General features: G+C 39.2%; 1 protein-coding gene across 4 annotated transcripts in view; it reads left to right on the top strand.

Moving 5' to 3' along the window:
* ergic2 (ERGIC and golgi 2) overlaps positions 1-22,319 on the top strand; it is a 73,676-nt gene that overhangs the window by 25,439 nt on the left and 25,918 nt on the right. For all 4 annotated transcript variants that reach the window (XM_043709503.1, XM_043709505.1, XM_043709504.1 and 1 more), the window contains 4 exons: positions 2,982-3,083; positions 4,892-4,987; positions 8,038-8,093; positions 9,985-10,083. In XM_043709503.1, the coding sequence (XP_043565438.1) occupies positions 2,982-3,083; positions 4,892-4,987; positions 8,038-8,093; positions 9,985-10,083 (353 nt within the window). The remainder of the gene's footprint in view (positions 1-2,981; positions 3,084-4,891; positions 4,988-8,037; positions 8,094-9,984; positions 10,084-22,319) is intronic.

Genomic DNA, 22,319 nt, shown 5'->3' with positions numbered 1-22,319 from the left:
AATTCCTAGAGGCATGGCACTCATCCACAGATTCTATCAACAAACACATCGACCTGGACCCAATATACCGGCCACTACAGCGGACAGCTGGAACTGACAACCGGAAGCGGCAGAGACAGGCCACTATAAATGCTGGAGGAAACATCACAGAAGCGCTTCACAGGAGGCTCCCAAGCACTGTGGATGTCACCTAGACAGGGGACGAAACATTTGCAAGACAAATTCCCAGCTCGGCGAACAGAACCACAACAACTGGTAATATTTGCAATGAGGCTAGTGGAGGCAAAACCGCTGAAGATATTTAACAGGCAGTTTGATGCTATAATTAGGGTTTTTGTACGTTTTTATTGAATATTGAGCCCAGTAGACCTACCTAGGTTGTATTTATTGTTACTTTTCAATAAATAGCAAATGATATCTTAAAATCTCCTTTTCATCAGAGCTAGTGATCCCAATATATGATTGGGAGCCCTTGCTCTATTGTTGCTGTTCCAAGTTGCGCACTTTTTAACAAACTTGTGAGAGATTGTTAACATTTAAAGAAGTCTGAACACCCTAAGACGATATTAACTGACAAACTGTACCTCAAGATTTCACATTTTTTTAAACACACAAACTTTATTTTATAAAGAAAGAAATCAAACAGCAAGCACAACTATTTTATGAAGACTTGTGCTACGACCTTAGTTCTGCTTCTCCATGCACTGTGGCTTGGCTCCCAAAATAATTGAATCTATTTAAATACCTTTATTTTACTAATTAAAAATATTTGAAAACAGGAGTTTTCTTATTCAATTGTTCCAGCTAATATGCGCTCACATTTTTTTTAGACAACAACATCTGCATCATGAAGAAGGGCTAATGCCCGAAACGTCGATTCTCCTGTTCCCTAGATGCTGCCTGACCTGCTACGCTTTTCCAGCAACACACTTCCATCTCAACATCTGCATTATAACAGGCTTTCACTGTATCCATTCATCATGTTCAGTTTGTAGTAAAGGAACTGCTGCATATATATTATATTTGACATCTCCCATCACCAACTGCCCCCACACATATCCACAGCCCTGCAAGTAATTCCCTTGTCAAACAAAACCTGAGAATTCATTCATTTTTTTTGCGTCCAATCCAAAGGTGTGTCAGAAGTCACTTTGATTTCTCCTCTCTGGTTACTCAGTTAACGGCAGCACGGTGATTAGCACTGCTGCCTCACAGCACCAGGGACCCGGGTTCAGTTCCCGCCTCGAATGACTGTGCAAACTCCACAGACAATCTCCCTGTGTCTGCGTACGTTTCCTCTTGGTGCTCTGGTTTCCTCCCACAATCCAAAGATGTGTAGGTCAGGTGAATTGGTTATGCTAAATTGCCCATAGTGTTAGGTGCATTAGTCAGGGGTAAATATAAGGTAGAGGAATGTGTCTGGGCGGGTTACTCTTCGAAGAGTCGGTGTGGACTTGTTGGGCCAAAAGGCCTGTTTCCATGCTGTAGGGAATCTAATCTAATTAGACTTTTGGCTACACAACCCTCCAAATTCTATTTACAGATCTCATGACTAGATCCCTCAACTTGTCCTCATTGCTGACAGATACTCAACTGTCTTCCCATAACTTTCCAAACTAACTCTGCTTTCTTCAACAAGACTCTGTGAGGACCACTGTATATATCTTCCACTGGCTTTAAGCTCGAAAAAGATTCTTCAGCTGCTTTTTTTTTTCTCATGAAACCCAAATTGAGACAAATCTGCACTGGCATTTCGGATTCTAAATCATCAAGTTATATTTTCTTTGTGTGAAGTTCAGACCTAACTAACTTGACAATTATTTAAGTTGGCTCTCCCATTCCGAATTCAGACACCGCCTACGAATAGCTAAATCTTCAACTTTATTTGCCTGCTGGTTGCTTCCGTCAACAAACACAGCGATAACTTGGATAAAAGAATATTCTAGCACAGGCTTCACTTTGAATCGGTATCTCAGTGGTAATGTGGCATGTTGCAAGCAGAAATTTAAATTAATTATTTTCCCTTCAACACAACTCTTTGATTCTGTTACCCAAAGGAATAATAATTGAATATAACTGATCACTACTTTTTCCATGCTTGTTTTGAATTTTATTTGCTTCAGGGTTTCTTATCAATTTCTTAGTTTTTTTTAAATTTATCAAATGTTCTTAATTTTCTATAGTTGAAATATTAATTCCTAAAACTACTTATAACTTTAAAACGTAAAATGTAAACTAGATTTCTGTTGGGAGTCATAACCTGATTTTGGTACTTGGCAGTTTTTGAGTGAAATGTCTGGAAATTTCCAATTAAATTTTAAAATTAAAATCATTTTTACCCCCATTTATATTCGTATGTATGATATGGAGCTGCTTGCCGTTAAGATGGTCATTAAAATTCTGTTCGCCACAAGAATAACATTAGAATATGTGCTAGACTCCCTTTCATTACTCCATCCAACCCCTCCAACCCCAGCCCAAGATGTACCTTCAAGCTTGTTGTAAACGTAATCAAAGCTGCCCGCTTTTGTCTTGCCGTAAATTGGTGAGGTGTGATTCTAACTTAAATCTCTCCAGAAGTTTTTGCTCCACTTTGTAAGAAGTCAAGCTCTTTGAAATGTTTATAACTGAGTAGGTATGAGGTTGCACAAAGCAACTTCCATTGCTTTGTCATTTTGTTTTCTGCCTTCGTGGAAGTGTTTTCAAAAGGTCTTCAGATTGATAGTTCATCAAGTGGGAAGGGTTGCATTATTGTGTTAGTTCATAACTGATGTCATTTATATCAGTGAATTTTATTCTGGGGTATTCCCTCTATTTTCAGAATTAGAAGCTAATCTAATTTAATTAATTAGTAAACTGTGAAACTATTATCATCAATTTAGTTGGTTCTTCATTGATGTCTTGATTAAAATAAAAAGTGCCTTGTCATCAATAGGTCTGGAAATAATTTGAATGCATTGTTTTCCCTGTTGTTTCTTTAGAACACTTCAAAAGATTCGCAAAAAGGTGCAAGAGGAACATTCTCTTCAAGATCTTTTATTCAAAAGTGCTTTTAAAGGTTCCCCTACTGTATTGCCACCCAGGTATCTAATCTGACAAAATCTAAAATAATTGTGTCATGAACTCTGTAGCATCTCCTATTGAATGAGTCTTTTATCGATTCTAACCTGTTGAAATATGAGATGTCAATGTAGCAATGAGAATGTAATCTGCCAAATTATAACTTTATTGACTCCCTTTAATTTGGCTGTTTACATAAACAGATATCTATAGGAGATTGATCTCTTTGGTAACTTCTGGTAACCTCTTCTGAGACCAGGAAGTGGGTTAGGGAATGTCTCAAATCCACCTGAAATAATACTGCTGCTGCTTGGATCAGTCCTGACCCAATTTGTAGATGTCAAGGATAACTTGAGCCCCTAACTCCATTGTAGACCATACAACTAAACATTCAAAAACCCTGCTCAAAATATTGAACATCTTTCTGTTGAGTATTCAGTCCATAACAATATACATTAGCCTGTAGAATCATATTTCAAAGAGCAAATCCCAACTTTTTAACATGCGAACCTATGAAGAACAGACAAGATTAGGCGGCCACTCAGCCCTTTGAGCCTGCACTGCCATTCAATACAATCATAGCTGACTTAATTTTAGCCCCAACTCTATTCTGATAAATATCATTTCCTTGGTAATCAAGAATGTATCCCCTCTATGGTAAAAATGTTTAATGGTTCTGCATCCATTGCCTTTTGAAAAGGGAGTTCCAAAAATACTCAGTCGTCTGAGAGAAAAAAAATTGTTTCCTCTTGCCTGTCTTAAATGGTTGACACTTTATTTTTAAACCATGGCCCCTAGTTCTAGATTCTCCCACAAGAAGAAATATCCTTTCAACATCACCTGGTCAAGTCCCCTCAGGACTTTCATCTTTCTGTAAGTATGGTGACCATTTTTACACAGCACTCCAGGTGCAGTCTCACCAATGCACTGTATATTGAAGCATAACCTCTCTACACTTACTTTTAATTCCCATCACAATAAAACATAATATTTTATTCGCTTTCCTGATTACTTGGTATTGTAATGCTGTCTTCACAACTGCCTTTGCTCCCCATTTTTGTCATCAGAAAAATTAGCGACTGTACTTTCAATCCCTTCATCTAAGTCATGTATATAAATTATAAAGAGTTGACGTCACATCCAAATCCCTGTTAGCTCCAGCCAGCCAATCTTTATTCATGCCGATACTTGACCTCCTTTCGTAAGAGTTTTTAATTTACACTATAACCTTTGATGTGACACCTTATCAAGTGCCTTTTGGAAAACTAAGGATACATCCACTGCTCCCCCTTTAGTTATTTCTTCGAAGAACTCCAATATTTAGTTCCACGTAATTTCGCTTTGACAAAATCATTTTGGCTCTGCCTAATTACCTTGAACTTATCCAAGTGCCCTGCTAAAATGTTTTTAATGATAACTTCAAATATTTTCCCTATGACAGATGTTAAATGAACTAGCCTGTAGTTTCCTGCTTTCTGCTTCCCTCCATTTTTGAATAAATGAGTTAAGATTAGCTATTTTTCATCTAAAGGAACCTTCCACAAACTTAAGTTTTGGAAAATTAAAATCAAACATCAGCTATCTAGCTAGCTCTGGAGTTTCAAAGAAAGAAACTCATTGAAACTTAGAAGGTATGACAGGATGAATACAGGTAGGATGCTTTCCTTGGCTGGAGATCCTGGAGGCAAAGGCCATAATTGCAGGATTTGGAGCACACCATTTAAGACTGAGAAGAGGAATTTCTTTACACAGAATAGTGAATCTTTGAAATCCTGTACCCCAATTATTAAGCAGGTTCAAGACAAATTGATTAATTCTTGCTTTTTTTCAGGGAAGACAAATCATCTTATCCACTTGATGCCTGCAGGATACATGGACACTTGTATGTCAACAAAGTAGCAGGAAATTTTCACATAACTGTGGGCAAGTATGTGCATTCATCATATTACCAGCCCTATTAATGAAAAATAATGGTTGAGTTTTGACTTGGTTGGTAACACACGCACTCATTGAAACTCAAAGGAGTATTAGACTCGCATCTGCTCTGTTATTCAGTATGAATTATAGCTAATCTTTTGCCTCAGTCTCAGTTTGCGAACCACTCCCTATTTCCCTCTATTCCCAACAGACCAAAAATCTGGTTTATCTTAACCTTAAGTCATAGAATTCCTACATGCAGAAAGAGGCCATTCGGCAATCAAGTCTGCACCAACCGTCTGAAACGCATACCCCCCAGACCCCATCCCTATCTTCGTAACCCCACATTTACCATAGTTAATCCACCTGGCCTGCAATCCTTAGACACGATGGACAGTTTAGCATGGCCAATCCACTTAACCTGCGCATCTTTGGACTGTGGGAGGAAACTGGAGCACCCGGCAGAAACCCACGCAGACACAGGGGAAATGTTAAATGGTTTCAATATTTGAGTAGTCATAACCCCTTGGATGGAGAATTCTGAAGATTTGCACCTGTTTGTGTGAAGATATTTTCTTAAATCAGTCCTAAGTGTTTGATTCGTCATCCTGACTGTCCCCCAATTTCCAGATTTCTTAGCTGGTGAAATAACTTCTCACTCTTTGCCCTATTTAGGATTGTGTATCTTTCAATTAGATCACTTCTCATTCTTCTAAACACCACCAAGTATAAACCAGTTAACTCTTTCTCATTGCAAGACTATCCTCTCATTCAGGAAACTATCCAAGTGAACCACCTTTGTTGCAAATATTTCCTTTCTGAATTATTGAGACTAGAATTGCACAAAGTACTCTGTAGATTCTCACAAATCTGTATGTAGTTGTAGCAAGACCTCTTTATTTTTGGATGCCAATCCCTTTGCAATAAAAGGAGTTGTTTGGGAGTTTGAGCGATCCTTTTGCCACTGTGACATTATCTCTCTGATTGTTCCCAGTGAAGTATCAAAATTTTGGTTGGTCACTGACGAGGTCTCCCATTAGTTGGCAGATATGCTTGATTTCTTTAGGGTTGTTTTGAGGACAAATGCATTTCTGTTGTCTCGGTCTTGGGTTTGATATCCTGGTCCTCAGAAATCCTTTGCCCCACAGTCTGAAGGCTGAGTTGACATATTGAAAGAGAAGATGAATTGTGCCACTTTATCTTGCATCTTCCAGAAGATATGAGAAATGATCCATTTTTTTTCCCATGATATTGATATTGATCTTAATTGATAAGGAATTGTCATGCAGTGGGAGCTGGTTGGAAGAGGACCTTAGTTTTCCAGATGGTTAGTGGAAGGCCCATTTACTTTCATGCTTCAGAGAAGGAGTTTGCAATATCCTGATGCTGAGTTGAAGTGAAAGTGCTCAAGCGTCTCCTGCACACTCACTCTGAAACGTCATAATATTCAGGGTTATGGGCCGAGGGCTGGAAAATGGGGTTACAGAGGAACCTCGATTATCCTGCATTCAATTATCCAAATATCAGATTATCTGGCAAGATCGCAAGGTCCCAATGCTTGGATAAACTGTTATCCAGCATTCGATTAACCGAGCGAAATACTCCCCACTGTGGCCTTCGCATAATCGAGGTTCTTCTGTAATATAGGGCCTCTCCTGTGTTGTATGATTCTAGGGTTGAGGTTGGAATGGTTTTGAGTTAAGGGCAATGTGGTTAACAGTTTAATTTACGTGGTTTGTCTTCACATCTGGTTGAAAATGTGTTGCTGGAACAGCGCAGCAGGTCAGGCAGCATCCAGGGAACAGGAGAATCGACGTTTCGGGCATAAGCCCTTCTTCAGGAATGAAGAAAGTGTGTCCAGCAGGCTAAGATAAAAGGTAGGGAAGAGGGACTTGGGGGAGGGGCGTTGGAAATGCGATAGGTGGAAAGAGGTCAAGGTGAGGGTGATAGGTCAGACTGGGGTGGGGGCGGAGAGGTCAGGAAGAAGATTGCAGGTTAGGAATGCGATGCTGAGTTCGATAGATTTGACTGAGACAAGGTGGGGGGAGGGGAAATGAGGAAACTGGTGAAATCCGAGTTCATCCCTTGTGGTTGGAGGGTTCCTAGGCGGAAGATGAGGCGCTCCTCCTCCTCCTCCTCCTTCACATCTGGTTGGTAAGTTGATGGAGTTAATGACTGGTGGTTTCTGTTGTTTCCTGACTTACCCTGTCACTGATCCTTAGTTTTGCCAAACGTTCCACTTCCCAACTTGTCCACGTGCCACTTCCTTCATCTGAACCTGTGTTCCAGTTTTAAGATCCAGATCTGATCCACAACCAGAGTTCCAGAGTTGTGGGCGTGTGGGTCCTGACAATGCAGAGGTATTGATATAACATTGTTCTAATCTTTTTGTTTCCCCATTCACCACTTCACTCTCCCCAAATCCTTGCTGTGGGAGCACTGAAGAGAAAAGTGAGCCAGTTTTTCAGTTGCTTTCAGCAAAGTTTTAGTAAAGGGAAACAGTAAGCATGGGAGTTGGGGAGAGGCTGAGTAAATAGCAACAAAGTTAATAATATAAAGTATTTAAAATTATGGAATGTAATGTCTTAGTTTTGTCTGTTGAGAAGGGTCCTACATTTTTTACCCTGGTTTTAATGGGAGAATGTGATTCACTTCATTTGAAGCGAGGGCTTGACTTATTGTATTACTGACCAAATCCTCTCACCCACCAGCACCCACTCTCAATCCAGTCTTCGTATTTTTGTTCCCTCCCATGTCCTAAACAGTGATCAGTTGTTACCTCTACATGCCACACTCCTTTGCAATCCAGTATCCCACAAACCCTTGCAATCCAGTATCAGGTTTGCCCTGACAATCTACGTAAATTCATTAGTGTGAATGGGAAATGTAACGTGAGCCCTTTTTCATATTGACTTGGCTTCTGGTTCTACCAATTATTGTTGATATCTTGATAGATGTTTTATAATAGTAAAGGAACTGGATCTTCACCAATGTTACTTTATGTGCAGGTTATCTTAAAAGTTTCATAACTTATTTTAGATATTTTCTTGATGCTATTAGGGCGATTCCTCACCCTCGGGGTCATGCACATATGGCTGCTCTCATTAGTCATGATGGTAAGTGTTAACATTATTATTAATAAAGTCGTGGATAAATTTATGCAGTTCAGATAAATTTGACAAAATGCTTACTGTTTATTAAGGAAATATTGGCCTGCTAGATACTGGGATTTTTTTTTGTCCCTTTCAACTTTGGTTGAGTTATTAACTCTGACATTTCATAATCAATGTTCTATGTTCTTTGAGAGACTTGAATATAAGATCTAAGCTCCGGTCTAGTTGCAAGACAATGAGTGTTGCATCACTTGGGTCACCACTTTTAAAATGGATTATTAACTGAGGCTTCCCCTGCTGCCTTAGATTAACCTTTGAACAGGATCGAATCACTTCAATAACATCACTAAAACCTAGTCCTTATACTACTACTGGTTCTGGGACTTTTCTGTGCATAAATTAGCTGCTGTACTTCTGATAATGCCACTGCACTTAAAATAGTTGTTCTTGGTTGTAAAGTGCTTTGGGATTACATGAGATCATGAAAGACACTTTAAATTAAAATCTACCTTCTCAAAAGCACGATCCGTCTGCGTGTGGTTGAACTGCAACAGACTGTCCCTCAAAGCTAGGCTGTATGTGCCTAGAAATTATGCATTGCTGCTTTATTCATCACGGAGTACAACACAGCTAAACCAGTGGAATCCATGCAATTATTGAATAACTATCTCAAATGGGAACTTTTGATTTCCTTTTCTCTTCCCTTTGCACAGTAGAAAAGCACCAAGACCATTGTCCACTCTATCATTTACCCACTGAGACTAGCTAATTCCATAATCAAGCCTGGGGACAGTCTTTGCTGCTCTGTCTGGTTCATTTTGTAGCAAATGTTTGAATGAAAATGAGAGCCACTGTATATACTCAAGTAATGGTCAATCCAATGTAAAACTTCCATATGAAATCCAAAGACTCTATACTTACAAATTGCTTGCCAATGAAGTCAGATTCACTCTGGTGCAAATCTGCTTGACAGCTCAGAATTGAAGGCAGCTGTTTAGCTTTTGGTATCTATCTGCATATTAACACACGCTGTCAAAGCCTTATGTAAAGGCTTTTATTCTTATAATTTTGATAAAATCAGTGTACAGAATTTGTCTCCATTGAGATTATTTATGTAAAACAAAAAACTTATTGATAAAGATGTTGCTGCTTTTTACACTACATTTGAGGGTGAATGGTTGGGAGAACTGGACTAGACCTGGCAGCTCTGTTAGCAAGTCAATGGGAGAGAGTGGACGGCAGGCACTCTGAAATGTTATTTCTGTAAAAGTGGACCTTTTTTTAACTGAAGGTTTAGTCTTAGGAATGTGAGCTCTGAGCATGTGTTGGGATACTCATTTTGTATGTTGAAGGCTTCTTTTTATATACTACAGTATTATAATTTCATTGATCTGAATCATTATTTAGCTTTTCTTTATTTTAATGATATACAGGATTTAAAATTTCTTTGTTGGTAACTGTAAATATATAAAAGAAAGGAAAGTGTTACTAATATACTGTTTTTAACCACATGGAGGTGCTCTTTAGCCTAAGTCCTGCATGTGCTTTACAAATACCCTGGCCCACCAACATTTTTTTAGAGTTTATAGTTGCAATTAAACTTGCTCCATACCAAAATTATTTTTGTTAATTTTGACTAGATTTGAAAATACAAAATCCTGAGCTGACATGTTGGGCTGTGGAAGAAAAATAGCAAATGCTGTACTTACTTTGAAGTATAATAAGCTTTAATTGTCCTCTTGATGCATTAAATATTTGCTTTCTTGATCTGTGTTATTGCTCAGTCTTTTTGAAAATCAATCTATGTTTGGAAAGTAAGAGTAATTGATGCCTAAAAAGTTTACTATTGATGTAAAGTACAGCCTGACAGCCAAATTTCTGTGTTTGTTTTTAGTGTACAATTTTTCACATCGAATAGATCATTACTCATTTGGAGAGCCAATTCCAGGACTTATCAATCCACTGGATGGAACAGAAAAAATTGCCATAGATCGTAAGCTTTTTTTCAGTTTTTGTTTTTATCTTCCATGTAGGAAGAAAATACCATTCATTTGTTAGTTTGTTCACTCTCCACTATTCTATCCTGACTCTTTCTCAGTTGTTGTTTCACTGTTCACCTTACCATGATGTCAACTGAGGAGTTCATGTTAATAACTGAAAGCTCAGTTTGAATGTAAAACATACCTTTCTGTGACATCAGTTGTATTGATTTGGTGAGAATACTGTACTTGTGTAGCATTATTTTTACATTAAAAGAGAAGTTTATTAGTACTCCATTTATGGATTAGTTGCTGGAAAGGAGAACAGGCTTGTACAAGTTGGTTGAGAAAGATAAATTACTTGTTACATTTTAATATCTCTATTTGCTACTTTGTGCACAGGTAATCTGGATTTCATGTTTTCTTTATCGGAATATTTTTGTTATTTTGGAAAGAAAGGCTAAAATATTCCTTAAAACCTACTTGCAGAGATGCATTTTTCTATCATTATGATGGAGTGTTTTCCCAAGGTATACATTTGAAACTTACCGAGAAAGAATTCTTATCACTAAGTGAAAGTTGTTTACAGTTCATTTATGTGCAAGGAAAAAGATTTTTCACATCAGACCTCCATGTTACCTTGGTTTCTTGAAATTCTTCTTCCCATGCCCCCCTCCCCACCAGCAGTTCTAGTGCTATAGGATATAATCTGTTTTCTGTTACGTGTGCACAAGAATTAATTCAACATTGATATTGCAGTGTCTATGGAGTAAAATACCAGGACTAGATTGAGATTAAATTAAATTAGAAGTAAAACAAAATCGCTGCTGTGAGGTTTTCATTGACATGCAGATCAGATGGCTGTGAAATCTGATTATTATGCAAGAAACTACTTTTTCTCCATTTATGCTTTTAGTCCATTTAGTGCAAGTTATTGTATATAAAACCTACAAGAAAATGTTAAATGTAACATTTCATATCTCATGAATTCCTGTATTTTGAAGGAAAAGAGACCTACTTATAGAGATAAAGAAAATCGGGGAAGCTGGTAGCCTAAAAGTAGTTAAGATAGAGAGAGAGAGAGAGAAGGTAGTCTTGATATCATGCATGAAGACTTTTACTAATGTGTGCAGACTTTAAGGCTGAGATAATACAGCACTTGTAAAGCCAAGCTAATAGATGCATACATCCTCATTCGAATTATAATTTGGCAACACATGAATCAGCAAGTTCAATACAATGTATCTGACTCTTCATTGTGTTAATAAGATGCCTTATTTGAGGATAGATATTTTTAATTTTAAAATTAAAAAGGAAGTTGCCAGAATTATATTGATCTGTTACTGCTCAAAAGTAATCAGAAAAGGCCATCGAAGTAATTGGTGGAACAGAAAAAATATGTAATCTGCACCTCTGGGTACGCTGGATATTACTGCTGCACCATAGAAGCACAAATGATAGACGAATTGGCCTTAAGTCCCAAAACTTCTGCACAAAAAGTATCCATGAAGGGGTTGCCAACTGAGAAAAAAGGTCACTTTCATAATGGGAGACAGAGAGCAAGTGAGGTCTGGCTTGAAATCTTGAGTTTGAACCACTCCCATTATGTCTGAGAACAAATATGCAATGTGTCTTCTTGAATAGCCTTATTTCTGTATGGCAGCTATGTTTTAACTCAGCATGAACATTGTTCTGGGAGAGCTGAAACAAATTTTTTTTTTTGAAAAGCTGGTCAGGATATATAGAGAAAACAAATAAGATTTTCATGGCAGATGAGAATTAAGCAGCAAACATTAACAGAAACAGAAGAGAATGGATGTTGAAGGCAGTAATTAAAGCATACAACCAAATAGTTTATAAAAAGGATGGAATTGAGTTAGGAATGGAATGACATAATAGACAATCTCAATTAAATAATTAATAACAATGTTAAGGCAATAAAACATCTGGGGTCAGATCTGAGTTGAAATGGATTTGAGAATGGCAATATTGATAAAGTCTAAAGTGACGAGACCAAAGGGTTGAAGGGTATCTAGCAGAAAGGTATGAATATTGCTTTTGAACTTTGTTGGGTTTCTCAAGTATTATTTGAATTTAAACTTGACTGATTTTCAAAATACACCAGAGTGCTTCTCTAAATCTTTTTCTGCCTGACATTTCTTCCCATTTTCCTGCTGTCAATAAATTTCTTGTGCTTACACACATATGCATTATAATTATAATTTTAATTCTGAACAATGTTTCCAGAGAAAACACTCAAGTGGTACACTTGTATTGAGAGTGTGGTGCTGGAAAAGTACAGCCGGTCAGGCAGCCTCCGAGAAACAGGGGAGTCGACATTTCGGGCAGAAGCCCTCCTGCTGCTCAGATACTGCCTGACCGGCTGTGCTTTTCCAGCCCCATACTCTGGACTCTGAACTCCAGCATCTGCAGTCCTCACTTTCTCCTTGGTGCATTTGTGCTTCTGAGTGAGAAGGAGTGTATGTTCAAATTTCATTTCATAGTCTTCAATGTGCAATCTAGACTTATAACTTATTGCAATACTGAGGGAGTTCAGCATTCAAAGAACAGTTTTTCATTGAACACGATCAGCATGTTCAAGTGGATCTAACTGGCCCAATGACAGTTTTCAAGGAAGAATAAAGTATTTCTCTCTCTGTCCTGGACAATATCTATCCTTCAGTCAAAACAATTAAATTAACTAGGTAAAAACAATGACTGCAGATGCTGGATTCCAGATTCTGGATTAGTGGTGCTGGAAGAGCACAGCAGTTCAGGCAGCATCCAAGGAGCTTTGAAATCGACGTTTCAGGCAAAAGCCCTTCATCAGGAATAATTAACTAGTCATCCGTCTTACCGCCTTTTGCATTTGTGCTGCCTTTTCTGCCTAAAAAAGCTAATCTTTAACTAAAACGTGAATATAGAAGATAATGCCATTATGTGACTGCATCATCTAATAAAGGAGTTGACAATAAATGAGTAGACCCTGAAAATAAAAAGGTAGCCCTCAAGAAGACCCCAGAACCCTCAAGAAAAATATTTAGATTCCACTATAGAAAGATGATTGAAGATTGTGTAGAACTTGTAGAATTCAAATGTTAGTTGAATTGTCTGAGCGCCGAGGTGCTTCAGTTACCTTTTAAACAATCTGAAATACCCAATTCAATAATTTAAAACTAAATTTCAAATATAATCATAAATAATATAGTTCTGACACCTGACTTTGAAGCATTGTTTCTGTTCATATATCTGTCTTTATCTAATACTTTTATACTGCTACTTGCTATGTCACAAATCGGTTGTAGCTTGATACATTGGGTAGGTTTTAATTGTCTGGTACATACTCTTGCCATTACACTTGCTTTACAGACCATTTGATTAGATGTCACTGCAGCGCCTCAAGTTCAATATTCTAGAATTAACTGTTCTTGTTTCTTTCCTTCAAACTATTTTCTATTGTTAAAAGTGGATCTCTGAACTGTTCCCTTGCTATCTTTTAGGACCCTGTTATTTATTCAATAAATAACCTGCAAGTCTATGCCTCTAATAAGTAATTTAATTTAATTGTGTCTGGAGACTGTTGCAAGCCATTCTTATTTTATTATTTAATTCAGGCCTCAGTGCCTGACACTAGCTTTTGTGAGCCAGTCCATATATAACATCTTTGCTTAATCATCTGGCTTTTTTGTCTATTTTTTAACCTTATGTCCATTTTCTCATGTTAAGCACTTTTAATAAAACCCAGCATTACCTTCTAATTGTATTGCTATAAATTAATGATGAAACATCAACATGATGATCCAGTTTATTCCTGGAAAGTTGATTTTGACATCTGGCTGGTGGGGAGACTGAGTGTATAAGAGGCTGGCAGGAAATTGGACAACTAAGAAATGAAGGAGATAAGGTGAGAAAACCATGGCTGGGAGGAGATATGGCAGGAGTGGGGGGGAAATGTAAGTTAATGAGAAGTAAAGTTGGAAATAGGGAAAGCAATATGGCTGGTGGCTGACAAAAGGTGATTGGCAGATGCTGAAATGGTGGTTGCAACATAAGGGAAAATGTTAGCATGCTACAGTGAAGGGAAGGAAGTGGCTGGGGACTATAGAAAGAAAATCAATAGCAAAGGCGATGAAAATACATGGGTGGCATGAAAGCAAAAGCTAAAGAATGAAAACAAAAATTGCGTTTCCCTAGAATCACCCCCCAGAAAGCTTAGTAAGAGAAATGGGAAATAGAGTGTGAACGTAGTATGTAGAGTATAGAGCATAGAACAGTACAGGCCCTTCAGCCGTCAATGTTGTGACAACCTTTGACCTTTTATCCGATTCTAAGGTCAAACTAATCTACATGCCCTTCACTTTACTATCATCCGTGTGCCTATCCAAGAGTCTCTGAAATGTCCCTAATGTATCTGACTCTACTGAATTCCATGTACCCACCATTCCCTGTGTAAAGTACCTACCTCTGACATTTCCCCTAAACCTTCTTCCAATCACCTTCAAATTATGCCCCTCGTGATAGCCATTTCCACCCTGGGAAAAAGTCTCTGGCTATCCACTCTATCTGTGCCTCTCATCATCTTGCACACCTTTATAAGGTCACCTCTCATCCTTCCTCACTCCAATGAGAAAAGCCCTAGCTCCCTCAACCTTCCTTCATAAGACGTGCCCTCCAGTCCAGGTAGCATCCTGGTAAATCTCCTCTGCACTCTCTCTAAAGCTTCCACATCCTTCCCATAATGAGGCAACCAGAACTGAATACAGTAGCGCCTCGTCTTACGAACTTAATCCGTTCCGGGACCCGGTTCGCAAACCGAAAAGTTCGCAAACTGAATAATTTTTTTCCCATTATTCGGATAGCGTAAGAATGCTTGGACGTAGCAATGAACGCTGTTCACAGCGCACGTGCCAAAGACGAACTGAATGAGATCACGCGGGGCCCGAGAGCTTTTGCGTTCATACCTTCGTTCGTACCTTGAATTTCGTATGTACGTTGAAGCAAAATTTTACATACAATCCTGTTCATAAACCGATTTGTTAATGAACGGGGTCATTTGTATGTCGAGGTGCTACTTACAATATTGCAAATGTGGTTTAACCAGGGCTTTATAGAACTACAGCATAACCTTATGGCTCTTAAATTCAGTCCTCCTGCTAATGAAGGCCAATGCACCATATACCATCTGAACAACCCAATCAACTGCACGTCTTCCCCGTGTCTGCGTGGGTTTCCTCCGGGTGCTCCGGTTTCCTCCCACATCACAAAGATGTGCAGGGTCAGGTGAATTGGCCATACTAAATTGCCCGTAGTGTTAGGTAAAGGGTAAATGTAGGGGTATGGGTGGGTTTCGCTTCGGCGGGTCGGTGTGGACTTGTTGGGCCGAAGGGCCTGTTTCTACACTGTAATCTAATCTAATTAAATTTGGATGACAACTTTGAAGGACCTATGGACGTGACCTTCCAAAATGAATCATTTCACACGTTTCCAGGTTGAACTCCATCTGCCACTTCTCAGCCCAGCTCTGCATCCTGTTCCATTGCAACCTACAATAGCCCACCACACTATGCACAATTCCACCAACCTTCATGTCATCGGCAATCTTAATAACCCACCCTTCCACTTCCTCATCCAAGTCATTTGTAAAAATCACAAAGAGCAGAAATCCCAAAATAGATCTCTGTTGCTATTGGGGGATCTTTAGTAAATCCCAATAAAGCGACTGCTTTGCTGTTTCTGACTTCCACCCATACTGACTCAGACAAACTCTCCTCGACGACCTCCCTTTCTGCAGCTGTCATCCACCCCCTTGTTATTCCTGATTAACAATGCCACTCCCCAACCTCTTTTACCTCCTTTGCTATTCCTTTTGAAATATCTAAACCTCCTGCCCCTGTGATATCCAAGTTTCCGTAATGGCCAGAACACCGTAGCCCCAAGTACTGATCCATGCTTGAAGTTCTTCACCCTTATTCCTGACACAACATGCATTAAAATAGACACATTTCAACCTATCACGCTGACTGAAACTTTGCCCTATCAACTGTCTATCCTTCCCCACAAACTGTCTGCGTCCTGTATCTGCCAGTTCCCCAGCTACCACCTCCTCTGATCCATTGCTCCAGTTCCCATCTCCCTGCCAAACTAGTTTAAACCCTCCCGAAGAGCTCTAGCAAACCTCCTGCCCAGGATATTGGTGCCCCTCCAGTTCAGGTGCAACCCATCCTGCTTGTACAGGTCCCACTTTCCCCAGAAGGTATCCCAATGATCCACATATCTGAAGCCGTCCCTCCTATACCAGCTCTGCAGCCACGTGTTCAGCTGCACTCACTCTCTGTTCCTAGCCTCACTAGCCCATGGCACCAGCAGCAATCGTGAGATTACTACTCTATTCGTCCTGCCCTTTAGCTTCCAACCTAACTCCCTAAATTCACTTTTCAGGTCCTCTTACCTTTTCCTAGCTATGTCATTGGTACGGATGTGTACCACAACTTCTGGCTGCTCACAGTCCCTCTTAAGAATCCTGTAGACTCGATCTGAGACATCCCTGACCTTGACACCATCCGGTAGTCTTATTTGCAACCACAGAATCTCCTGTCTATTCCTCTAACTATTGAATTTTCTATCATTATCTCTCTTCTTTCCTCCCTCCTTCCCTTCTGGGCCACAGAGCCAGGCTGAGTGCCAGAGACCTGGCCACTGTGACTTTCCCCTAGTAGGTCATCCACCCCCTCCCCAAACAGTATCCAAAGTGGTATACTTACTATTGAGGGGAATGGCCACAGCCTTCATTCCACCGAGTCATGAGGTAAGTATTTTATATTGAAATTTACCTTCCCAGCTGCCCTCTGGCTTGCGTTCTCACGACTTCAGAAGTGGAGAAGCAGAAATGATTGGGAGTTGGGGGTGGTTTAAGAGAGAGAAATTCGGAATGTATTGGCTGATAAGATGGTAAGATGAAAAGAAGAGGAATGAATAGGTTTCCAAAACGTGTCATGAGCAATGCCACCAGACCTCATCTTGTATGTGGAGTTTCTTCTGCATACTTTTGGCCTATCAGATTTGTCAGCATGCACTTGATTGGCTCAAATTTTATACAACAGCATTTAAATCATAACTGATCAGTACTAAGTGAAAATGAAAGTGGAAAACAAAACATGGAGTCTTTTTTTTCCACAAAGTAACTGAGATTCCTTCTCATAGGAAAACTGACGACAGGCAACATAAATTAAAGAGTATAATTCTGAAGGTGAAAGTAGGGCTGAAGTGTTTTGAAAACAATAGTAAAGTGGGACTGGTCAAGTTGGTATATGAGATATGTAACATAATGGGCGTAAGTCTTTGAAGATAGATAAGCAGGTGGAGAAAGTGGTAAGTCGAGCATGAAGGATCATAATGAAAGGCATAAAATGCAAAAGCCGGGAAATTATCATAAACTTGTATAAAACTCTTGCCCTCATCTGAAGTGTTTTGTCCTGTTCTGGGCATCACACTATGATGGATCTGAGAGCATTAGAGAGGCTGACAATAAAATTTAAGAGAATGTTCCCAAGCGTGAAGAACTTCATTTACGTGGTCGATTGTGGAGGTAGGGCTGTTCTCCTTGGGGAAGAGAAGATTTGATAGCCATTTCAAACGTATGAGAGGATGAGTAGGTAAGTAGAAACTGTTCCCATTGATGAAAATTGAGAGACCAGAGGCAATGATTTAAGGGCATTGACAAAACTGGGGTTTAGAAAACCTTTATCTCAGTACGCAGTTAGGAATGCACTTCATGATTTGGAGGCACATTGAAGTAAATGATTCAATAGAGAATTATATGATTATTTGAAGATAAAACATTTTGCACAGCTTTGGGGAAAAAGATAGGGTGGGAATGAGTGAGTTGCTGAAAATGTGTTGCTGGAAAAGCGCAGCAGGTCAGGCAGCATCCAAGCAACAGGAGAATCGACGTTTCGGGCATAAGCCCTTCTTCATTCCTGAAGAAGGGCTTATGCCCAAAACGTCGATTCTCCTGTTCCTTGGATGCTGCCTGACCTGCTGCGCTTTTCCAGCAACACATTTTCAGCTCTGATCTCCAGCATCTGCAGCCCTCACTTTCTCCTCGAATGAGTGAGTTGGTTTTGCAGAGAGTCAGCACAGGCACATATCTCATAGTTCTATGATTCTGTTTTAAATGTTAAGTTCGCTGCTTGACTAAGCTGAAGACAAATGAGGTATTTAACATAATTAATTCATTAAAACAAAGCAGCACAAAATTATTGAAGCTATATAGTAAGCGGCATTTTCTGTTAGAAAAGACTTTGCCTTCTTTCAAGAGATTGTCTTGTATCACTGTCAGCAGAAAACCTGCCATTATATAAATGTCCAACTCCCAGAAAGTTCCTGCACTTGATACCAAACATTAATGTCATTTTGGTACAACTGTAAAAGTAATGAACTTCTTGAAGAATGTAGCACCAGCAGATCAGGATGTCGATCAGTGTGCAATGTTGATTTGTTATCACCAGTGCTATTTAGGAGCATGGAATCTGACATGTGCTAAATGACCTTTTGAAAGCAAAATACTGCGAATGCTGGAAATCTGAAATAAAAACAGAGTGCTAGGTAACTCAGCAAATCTGACAATATCTGTGGAAAGAGAAAGATGAGACTTTTCAGAACCCCACTGCTGGCAGCAGTATTGAGAGAAATGAGGATTGCATGAAGTAAATGCAAGTGTGACCTGATTAACAATAGGTGGGTTTGAAGAAAACAAATTAGGTTGAAGTTGAAAATTACATCATATTTAATTTTGGAGTGATGAGCATCGGCGATGTAGGACATGATTTGAGGAGCACACATTCAAAAATAGTGTCTGCTATGTATGAGGGCAACCTTTCTTTGGTTACCTCAAGATTGATTTTTCGTGGCAAAGTTGACACCTGCCCACTGTGTTTTGAGCATTGCTTTACAGTGTGTCCTCTTGTGGTTTTCCATTCGTCCATAAATGACCTCCATTCTGGCATTTCTTACTCCATTCTTCTGTTTGTGAACACCGTTCAAAAATAATTCAGCAACTTCAGTCTTCAGATGCCACATCCACTTGTCCCTTTTAGTAGGATAATGTCTGTTTGTACCCGTTGTTAACTGTGAACATGCTTGAAGAATGCTTTGTTATTCTGCTTAATGTTTCCAAATATTTTCTTTCATGATCCCTCAATGTAGGCGTTTTTAGTTTCTTTGTGTATTCTTCAGTTACATTTATTTAGCTTTCTGCCATACTAAAAAAAAAGAAGTGGATACAGAGAGTTCTGACAGGCACTGGCAAAGTGAGTTCTGATCTTCTAGAGAGTATAGAGAGTTCATTGTCAATGATATAGAAAAGCAAACAAGCAGACTTTGCTGCTGATTTCACTATAGAGAATACAAAAAACATTCCAGTTAGAGCTGTATATCAGGAAATGGAAGAGAGAGAGAAATTGTTTGAAATTACAATCATTAGTGAAATGGTACTGAACAAACTAATGGAACTGCGGGCTGACGTGTCGAGGGACCAGAAGAATTTCAACCAAGGCTCTTTAAAAGAGATGAGTTATAAGGTTGTAAGTGCATTGGTGTTAAGTTTTCAAAGCTGGCTAGTTCCTGGAAATGTTCAATCAGACTGGAAAGTAACAAATATAACTTCCCTATTCAAAAAATGAGGTAAGCATAAAACCGGAAACTTGTAGGCCAGTTTGCTTGACATCTGTTTTGCTAAAGATGTTAGAATTGACCATTAAGAAGGTTATAACAGTGCACTTAGAAGCACCCAAAGTAATCAGTCATGTGGTTTTGTGAAAAGCAAATCTTATTAAACCAATTTATTGGAGTTCTTTGAAGGAGTAACATGTTTTGTGGTTAAATTTGCTGAACTTGGATTTTCAGAAGGCATTTGACTAGATGCCACATGAAGTGTTATTGTGCAAAGGTAGAAGATATTGTTGTAGAGGTAACAAATTAGCAGGGATAGAAGTTTTGCTGACTAGCAGGAAACAGTATATGTATACGGGTCTTTGTGGCATTGGTAGGATATGACAAGTAGAGTCTGCGCTAGGGTCTTTTTTTTTTTTACAACTTATATCAACAACTTCGAATATAGAGTGTGAAGGAATGGTCTCTAAATTTTCAGAGAGCACATAGATAGTCAGGAAAGAATGTTGTGAAGAAGAATGCAGATGGATGTGGATAGGTTGTGTAAGTTGGCAGAAAACTGGTAGATGGAAAATGTGAAGTTATTCAGTTTGGCAGGAAGCATTGTTATGATCCTAGCTGATATTACTACTCAATTCAGATTCCAGAATGAAATCTGGTCTGATGGATCAAATTTTATTTTTGTTAGAGTTTAAAATGTTGGGTTTTCACTGAAATATAAGCACACAGGTTGCAGATTTGGTTTTAACAATTGAACACAATTACACAAGAAAATTAAATTAAAACAAACCAGCTTATCTAAATATAATACAGTTTGAAAGATTTCAAAAAAACGCAGCCACACAGAATCCCATCTATTCCCCAATGCCATCGTTTTACACTTATTTAAAAAAAGACAATTTTCCCTTCCATTGCAAATCAGTAAGTTTGACTTAACTGCTTCTTCTCACCTCTGGGCCTCTGATCTCTGAAACCTTTCCTTGAATATTAATGCGCACAGCTGAGACTTCCTAGATATTTTAATGATCAGCAGACTTCCAAACAAACACTCCTGGTCTCAGAAATTTCGCAAATCATAAACTTCCATTGAGGCAACTTATTTCCTTAACTGTTCTGAACAATCTGTTTTTTTTTTAAGGAGACACTATACTTGCTTTTGATTTCAGGCATATCTCCTTTGAACTCCCCAAAACGTTTGAAATTAAAGTTTTAAAAACTTGCTATTCCAACTTCTGTTAAGTTAATGGTTTCTCACTTTCTCTAATTGTAAATTTCATTACAGAAACTTCCATTAACACTTCAGAAGGCACATACTGTTTAAAATTGTGCATCTGAAATACTGATCTAATTAATTTTTAAAGCCCTTCCCAAAAGTAAATCAACCATATGCCACTTGTTTAAAAACCAAACTCTAAAAATAATTCTATAAATCACACATTCTTCATCACATAATTTAAAACAAAAATATAACTTAAAAAGAAAACAACTACACAATTCCCAGATGCAGAGAGATTTGGGTGTTCTATTTCATGAGTCACAATGTTGCTATGCTGTTACAGCGAGTAGCTAGAAGTCTAATGGTCTGTATTCTTTATTATTATATTTACTTCAGGAAAGAAGTTGAACATAAAAATAAGGATGTTATGCTTCAGTTATATAGGGCATTGGTGAGACCACATAGAGTCATAGAGATGAACAGCAGGAAATAGACCCTTCAGTCCAACTCATCCACGCCAACCACATATCCTAAACTAATCTAGTCCGATTTGTCAACATTTGGCTCATATCCTTCTAAACCCTTCCTATTCACATACCCATCCAGATGTCTTTTAAATGTTGTAATTGTACCAGCCACCACCACTTACTCTGGCAGTGCATTCCATACAAGCACCACCATGTGTGTGAAAAAGTTGCCCCTTAGGTCCCCCTCATTCCCCTCTCACCCTAAACCTCGAGACTCCCCCACCCCAGGGAAAATTCCTTGTCTATTTACCCTATTCATGCCCCTTATGATTTTATAAACCTCTATAAGGTTACCTTTCAGCCTCTGACGCTCCAGAGTGAACAGCTCCAGCTTATTCAGCCTCTCCCTATAGCTCAAACGTCTAGCCCTGGCAACACCCTTTTAAATCTTTTCTGAACCCTTTCAAGTTTCACAACATTCCTCTGATAAAAGAGAGACTGGAATTGCAGTACTCCATAACCAGCGCTCCTCAAAAATTCCAGAAGATTCCCCTGGCCTCAGAAACTACTCAAACGCCATTAGCCATGCGGCTGATGCAGCTGCCACCCCCACGCTGATTGATGATGTCACTTCAGCCCCCATCATGGCCCCTCCCACAACCACTTCCGCCCCTCACAATTCCTCATGCATATCACGTGACATCACTTCCGCCCCTCTCATCATCGCTGATGCCACACGCTCAGTGACTTCCGCCACCCCTACTGCCGTGGTCACCACCACTTCGGCCCCCACCAGCGCCACTCACCTGCATTCTGCTGACACCCACCCCACACACAGACCCCACTGTCACTATCCCCACCCCCCAGAACCCCGAGGGGAACACTACCCCTGCTCATG

Source organism: Chiloscyllium plagiosum, chromosome 19, assembly GCF_004010195.1.
Source record: "Chiloscyllium plagiosum isolate BGI_BamShark_2017 chromosome 19, ASM401019v2, whole genome shotgun sequence".
Classification (NCBI taxonomy): domain Eukaryota; kingdom Metazoa; phylum Chordata; class Chondrichthyes; order Orectolobiformes; family Hemiscylliidae; genus Chiloscyllium; species Chiloscyllium plagiosum.
This window is presented reverse-complemented; position numbering and strand designations above follow the sequence as displayed.